Raw genomic sequence first — 7,905 nt, forward strand, 5'->3', positions numbered from 1 at the left:
TTAACTCTTCAAAAATCTTTCAAAATTCATTTTCTCATAATCAAAAATTTGCGCAATTGCTTCAAACCTCATGAAAAAAGATGATCGAGCTTTCATGAATTATTTATTCTTTGCCTTGATATTAAAAATTCAATAAAAATTAATTTTTTCGTAACTTATAAAAATTTCACTTTTATTTCGTGCATTCGCCTTTGTTCACTGTCGTGGTGTTGTTTTATTTTGAGATTGGACGAAATTTTGCCTACTGTTAATTGCTTTTCTTTTAATTATATAAATTTAATCCATATTGCAGTTACACCATAAAAAGCTCTTATTCCAAACCCGACTAGAGATTTTTTTTCTTTGATTTAAAATTTTCTTTAAGAACTATGAATTTTATTTCGATATAAGTACTTTGAAGTAAAAAACGAGAACCGCGTGATTCTAATCAGAGCCATAACAACTACAACAACAATTTTAAGATCACTCAATGATATGTTTGAATCGAAGAATAGTCTGATTATTGCCTAGCTTTATTATCAATCTTTTCTTACGTTTGATAGTGTAAGGACGCCCTAAAAATCTTTTGTTGAATTAAATCCTGATCGAATTTGACTAGCAAGCTCCCAAAGGATACTTGAGGAAACATTTTTCTGAAAATTTTATTAATTTCTAGTAGAATAGCTCTCTGTCGTTTTTCGTTTTCAGTACGTGTTCTCTGCATTTACAACACGTATGCGTAAAAAAAATTGTGCGCCTGAATGTATGACATTTTCACTATGATTTCGGCGTAGTTTTAATGATGCGTAATCGTAGTAAATTACTGCGTACGGACAGTCGATGGTAGAGAAGAAAAGAATAGTCGAGGATCTATCACAATTGAGGGGTCGACACGCTAATTACATATAAACTTGAAGTTTCAGTCGCTACTGAAGGGTCAAATTATTCAACTGTAAAAAACAACAGTTCCGTACTTATAATCGACTAACAGAGTTGGCCACTGGAGGGATTTAACCTCAAATATTTTCTCAGTGCGTAGCGTAAAAGTTCACATTGATTTTACGTATAATTGAGCCAGCCAGCATGGACAGCAAAGCGGATACAGTTAGGTAATAGTTTTTTTGTTCATTCCGCGATGTTTTTCGAAGCAATCGCTTTATCGTATTTTATTATACTTCAGGGTAAAGAAAGAGCCTAGCGATACTTGGCCAGATGCAGACAATTATAATTTCGATTCGGTGGACTATTGCGAGGTCAAAAATGTTGATACATTCAAGTTTTATAAATCATCGGTGAGTACAAAGTTTCATGTCCTACTTTTTTGGCGTCGAAAACTATTTAACAATTTCAATTTTAGGTAAATCATATGAATAAAGATATTGTGAAACATGAAAAGATAGATGAAAAAATATTCATAGATTTAGAGTGCAAAAATTTTAAACACGAATTACAATCATCATTAAAATCCAACTGCAAAACTGAGAATCCAAGTTGCCTATCTATTGTGAAAATAGAAAAACAAATTCAAACTAATCATTTGAATGATAAAAATCTGATAATTTTGATAAAAAAACAATTCGATTATGATAAAAATTGCCAGTTTGAAATCAATTCCCGATTGGAATTTGAAAATCATAAGAGTAAGAAAATATTTAGAAAAACATCTCAAACCAAATTTTCTCATAAGTGTGAAATGTGTCAGAAAACTTACAAAGGAAAAGTAAATCTACGAAGACATATCATTAGGAAGCACAAAATTTTTAGACCATATGAATGTGATATATGTCACAAATCATTTGGACAAAAAAGTGTCCTCAAAATTCACATCACTGCAGTACATAACCGAAACAAACTCTTGGAATGTGAAATTTGTCACAAATCATTTGGATACCAGAGTTATCTCAAAAGGCACGTCAATGTAGTACATGATCGGAGCAAACCTTTCGAATGTTATCTTTGCCACAAATCATTTAGACAAAAACATCACCTCAAAATGCACTTGAATTCAGTACATAATCGGAGCAAACCTTTTAAATGTGAAATTTGTCACAAATCATTTGGACAAAAACAACACCTCGAAACTCATATAAGTACAGTGCATAATCATAACAAACCCTTCGAATGTGAAATTTGTCACAAATCATTTGGACAAAAACATCATCTTAAATCTCACATAAATGCAGTACATAATCATAACAAAACCTTCGAATGTGAAATTTGTCACAAATCATTCGGACACAAATCATACCTAAATTTGCACATAAATGCAGTACATTATCATAAAAAACCCTTCGAATGTGAAATTTGTCACAAATCATTCGGACACAAATCATACCTAAATTTGCACATAAATGCAGTGCATTATCATAACAAACCCTTCGAATGTGAAATTTGTCACAAATCATTCGGACAAAAACAACACCTGAAAACTCACATAAATTCAGTACACGATCGTAAAAAACCCTTCGAATGTGATATTTGTCACAAATCATTCGGACAAAAGGGTACTCTCAAATTTCACATAAATACAATTCATAATCAAAAGAAACATTAAGAGCTTGGGTTTCGTCCGGAACCATTTGGTCGCAATGAAGACTTATACTCATAAGTACGCTATGTAATTATAATAAATTCGCATTAACATCCTTTAATTTTGTGAAAATCAATAAAGTATTTCAAAGTATTGTAATAATTTGTCGTGATTGTGAAATACCTTCTACTTGCCTCTACTACAGTAATTTAAGTGTAACGAAATTTCTTAATATCTTATTCCCTGTATAGAAAATTATTTCCTCCAATCAAGAGTCATTTTCAAATTTCTCTCGCTGATCCCTTCAACTGATTCTCGAACATGCAGAAAACATAAAAACATGAGTGGTCGATTAATCGATAAAAAGCTGCGTAAGTACTGATAATTTAATCCACTCGATGTAAAGTATATCATTGTAAAAAGACAATAGACAAGTCCGCAAATTTTATTACAATTTTCGGGATTGATCATCACCCTTAAGAGACTTGAACCATTTGTCAGGAATTTAATATTTATTCAATTCAATATCCTTCAATATCCTAGAAGGAAGAAAAAAATGAATTACTATAAGTGAACCTCTGCTTTTATGTATCTTCACACTTACTCGTGAGAAAAGCCGATTACGTTCTTATACAGCCGCACTGATAAAATCAAACACCCGCGTTGATACTATTAATGGTACTAATAGAGTACATATAAATTACAAAATACAAAAAAGCGTGTATACGACCTTTTTATCTGAGCTAATTGCACGACCGATAACTAACTTTTCATCGTACCATCGCGTAAATCTCACACCTAGAACGTTTAAACTAGCTGTAATATTGTACAGTTCGTGTCGAATAATAGACGAAGTGACAATGTTGAAAGTCGTGCCGCTGCTGCTGCTGTTGCTCTGCGTCGTGGGAATTTTTTGTCGTGGCAAGTGCTTCTCTTGTGTTCAATGTTCAATTATATATAATACTTACACCTGAATTATCCTCGTTACGCTTGATTTATAATTGTATACACTCGACGTACAGTAGCGCACGAAAAAGATGCGATCACTCACGGACGAGATGCCGCGGAAGGTCAATTCCCGTACATGGCGTACTTGAAGAAGTTCACCACCGAGAATATTTATGGGCTCAGATGCGGCGCGTCGATAATCAACGAGCGATTCGTCCTCACGGCCGCGCACTGCATCAAAGAGTGAGTACTTTTATGATGCATTTCGTTTTCGAGTGGATTTTCTCATTGATATTGAGATTATTTTAATAGCGTCGAGCCCGAATCGCTCGAGGTCGTCGTGGGTACCAATCAGTTGGGCGACAACGACAACGCCAAAGTTTACGGCGTGGCCAAGCTCATAGGTCATCCGCAGTACAGGAAGAAAATCGGATCGGATGTAGGTGTTTTTTTTTTTTTCAAAATCGTGACTCTTGTAAAACGTATTTTTGTAATTAATTATCTTTTCTTTTTTTATCGAACAGTCTTCGTCGATGAAAAATGATATCGGCCTGATACTGCTGAAAGAGAAAATAACATTCGACGACAGAACCCGACCCGTCCGACTCGCTCCCGGCCACTTGCAAATGACAACCGGAATGAACGCGACGGTCACCGGCTGGGGCTGGGACGTTCACAACGTAAGTATATCGTGTATAGTCGCGATTCATCTTTTGTGGGACACAAGTACATGATATTTTTTTTCAGATCTTTGACACAGGCGTGCAAAAGAATCTGAAAATGCTGACCATGAAAATCGCCGACAAGGAAAAGTGCAAGAAGGCTTGGTACGACCAGTCGAAGAAGTACGTGGACGCCGGGCTGATTTGCGTCACGACGGATTTTCACGGCTTGGAGGGTCACTGCTACGTAAGTCCGATATTCTCTCTATATTTTAAAAAATTAATGGCGCATCTAAAAATATTTTTTTTCCTCGTATATAGGGCGATTCGGGCGGTCCCCTCGTGACGGACGACGGCCAACAGATCGGCATCGTCAGCATGGGCTACGAGTGCGGATTGGCCGACACGATTCCCGACGTGTACACGAGCGTGCCGTACTACGCCGATTGGATTCGCGACGTCGTTGCGGCCAATTGAGTAAATTAGTTTAAAAAATCGTATAAAAATTCGGAAAATCTCGATTTAACGAGCGCGACTTATCTTAATTTTTTTTACATTTATATATCGGATATCAATAGTTATTAAATCTCAATATACACACACCCGATATAATTTAGATCGCGTACAAAGAAATTACATATTTTGAAATAAACCGCGTCGTGTTGCGTGTCGTGCCGTAACGCATCGCGATTAAAATTCATTCAAAGTTATAATGCCTTTGTGTGTATACGATTTTAATAACGCACAGCGCGTGGGTAGAGAGAGCTTTTCCCCGAGCGCGGGAATTGCCACAACGACAAACGCGATTTCGCCATCGCATCTCTCCCGTATAATGCAGTTCATCTTTCAATTATAGGATTCGTCCGCGCGTATATATACGGAAAACTCGATATTACTTAAGCTTTTATAACGAGTATACGCGGGGCGAAGAAATTCGACCGTTTACAATTGTAAACAGTAATTAAACGCGACTCTCGACACAAAAAGAGCCGCATTATCTTTCGTTTTAATCAAAAACCAATGCCGTATATACTCTACTTATGGTTAATTAACAATCGGATCGGAGCTACGAAGCTCGCCCGAGCTCGCAATTAGCTAATACTGCCTCTCGATGCGATGAGAAGCGTATACACTTCACGATTCGATCGGTCTATATTGTACAACTGGAAAAGGCAGAACCTGTGCACGCATTCCGATCGTCATTTCACATGCTGCTGCTGTTGACTTTTTTTTTCGCGTAATAGCGAGCGCAACGACGACGACGTCGACGCGTCACTTTCACTTTGGTTCCCACAATGACGATCGCTTCGGTATGAAAAAATTGTACGATTGATAAAAGCTCGATATCAGTCGGTTTTCTCGAAAATATAACGCGATGATTTACCCAGTTTCCATGCAATATGTCGCTAATTAAAACTCCAGGTGTAATTTTTGTCCTTTTCCTCGTGGTCTAAAAATTCTCGGGCGTCGAGGCGAAATCGTGGACTCGATCGTTCAGCGAGATTGTCCGACAAATTTAGGTGCTACATGGTGCAAACTAGCTTCATACGCATTCGTATGCGCACGAATTAATCAAAATGACAATTAGCGTCGACACTCTCGATGAAAGTCCATTTTTTTGTGCGTACGAGCGCAAAACTACACGCATGACTGATTAATTTTACTTTCTTATTGTGGACTGCGAATTAGAATGAAAGTGATCGAGTGGGGGGAATATTATTATTTAGATAGGAATTAGTATGACAACGTTGAAAAACCTGTAATAAAAAAGTTTCCAGAGTAACACCGGTGTATAAAAGTAAGCATAAGCCAAGGGGCCGAGAGGTTGAAAAGACAGATTTTGACTGATGATTTCTCGTGCAGTAGCTAAAATTTATTTAATATCATTGCTATTACAAATGTTCCGGTAATATCCTATATAATAATATACTGTATTCGTTCATGCGAAGCATGTATTTGTATAAAAATCAACGATTTTCAATAAAGATTCGATAAATAATTTTAATCACTAATTCTAAGTAACAAATATATAATTTTAGGATAAATGCATAACAGTCCCTTTTTTTCAAATCGTACATACGCATATAAACACTCGCAATGAATACAAAAAGAAGGAAACAATAATAGATCATAGAACCAGTCCGATCGCCACTCTTCAACGTATTATTATATTTTTCATATACCTTACACAGCCATGTCACCGAAAAAAGTAAGAAGGAAGAAATGTATCGAAGCTGACGCAAGTTCACACAAAATGCGATGTGGTTCCAGTGAAAGATAAAGAAACGAAATTGTCCGTATAAAAATATCATTTCGAAGCTCCAGAACAATAGATTTAATGTATATTGACAATTGCACTTTAATACTATAAGCTCAAATTATACTTCACAAGCATTGAAATCATAATTGTATATGAACCAGTTTTTATCAATCGTAAATTATAATCTGATTTTTATGCATTTTAGTGAATGTTATTTTCTAGTTTTAAGTGAGAAAGTACTTTACAAAAACGATAAAAATTGTCGAATATCTAGACTAGACATGAAAATTCATAGAATGAAGTTTATTTAAAACGTAAATAGCTGAATAAGACGTAATTCGTTTTAGATCCTAATAAATAACAATTTCTTTAACAACTTTATTACATATGTATTCTTCGAACGTACTTAGAATAGATTTAGCTATAACTTTTTTTAATGTGCTAAGCTTATTCGTAATTGTACGTTACTACTCATAATCGATTAGAATTGTTTCTAGGATAATGGATAACATGAATGGACGAAAGTTATGACGATAAACTTTATCGTCAGACATAGTGTAGATATAATCTTATATATATTTATTAAATAAAAACTGTAAATGGAAGAATTGTGTCCATCTTCAATATTAGTTTGTGCATAACATTCAAAATAATTATTATGAAATTTTTCAAGATATGCTGAAGAATCAGGATAATTTTTCATATCATCGTTATGCTCAGTAGTTTAGGATGTTTCAAAAAATTACACTTACAGCTATATAAATATTTCTTTATAAAATTTGACGAGAATCGCTCGATTTTTCTTTCAATATTTGATATGGTCATACTTTAATGATTTCAATTGATAATCAAACTTGTAACCTTTAAGTCGAATATTCAGTTCTGTGGTTTAATGGAATTTTTGAGAACAATAGGTATGAATGATTTTCTTGAATCATTTTGTTTCTTTACGCAACACAGAATTATTTTACAAAAAACTTTTAAGTAATAGTATGTACACTTATCCAGACAATTAATTAACTTCATAAACCTTAAATGAATTAATTTTGTATTTTTTCAATTATGAACTTTTAATTATATTAATCTTCATTGGAATTCACAAACTGGAGTTTTATACCATACGAGCGTCAAATTTAATTAGGAATGTACAAACAACGTCGATAACACATTTAATATCAGTCTAGAGATTTGGTCTAAAAGTATTTCAATTGCAAATTTGATAATCAATTGAGTTTATTCCTTAAACTGTCAATCATAATTAGAAATTTAAATATTTTACTTGAATAAATTTGTAATGAATTTCTTTAGTTTAAATTGTTTGAAGAATCTTCTAACTAGTTATATTTTCAAATATATCCTTTATAATTAGTGTTCCGTGAGAATTTTAATTTTTATAGTGCTGCATTAAAAGAACAGTTTTAATGCAATATTATAAAAAATAACGAAACACTCGCATCAACGTTTAAAAAAACGCAATTTGTACACAACTGTTAATAAAATTATTACTATAAAACATTCGTATAATA

The 7,905-nt window shown here is 34.1% G+C and overlaps 1 protein-coding gene across 1 annotated transcript; it reads left to right on the forward strand.

The window, feature by feature from the left end:
• The first annotated feature begins 3,593 nt into the window (after positions 1–3,593).
• Positions 3,594–4,596, forward strand: LOC106659684 (chymotrypsin-2-like). The gene is made up of 5 exons (XM_023458343.1): positions 3,594–3,700; positions 3,770–3,896; positions 3,982–4,137; positions 4,205–4,366; positions 4,441–4,596. The coding sequence occupies exons 1-5, from the start codon at positions 3,594–3,596 to the stop codon at positions 4,594–4,596; spliced, it is 708 nt and encodes a 235-aa protein (XP_023314111.1).
• Positions 4,597–7,905: the final 3,309 nt, after the last annotated feature.

This window comes from Trichogramma pretiosum, unplaced genomic scaffold (genome assembly GCF_000599845.2).
Source record: "Trichogramma pretiosum strain Unisexual culture from Peru unplaced genomic scaffold, Tpre_2.0 scaffold113, whole genome shotgun sequence".
NCBI lineage: Eukaryota > Metazoa > Arthropoda > Insecta > Hymenoptera > Trichogrammatidae > Trichogramma > Trichogramma pretiosum.

Excerpts from the sequence above, each read along its gene's own strand:
- LOC106659684 (XM_023458343.1), top strand. The coding sequence starts at position 3,594 with ATGGCGTACTTGAAGAAGTTCACCACCGAGAATATTTATGGGCTCAGA. Across the intron at positions 3,897-3,981 it reads GGAAGAAAATCGGATCGGAT|TCTTCGTCGATGAAAAATGA; the intron begins GTAGGTGTTTTT and ends TTTATCGAACAG. Across the intron at positions 4,367-4,440 it reads GCTTGGAGGGTCACTGCTAC|GGCGATTCGGGCGGTCCCCT; the intron begins GTAAGTCCGATA and ends CCTCGTATATAG.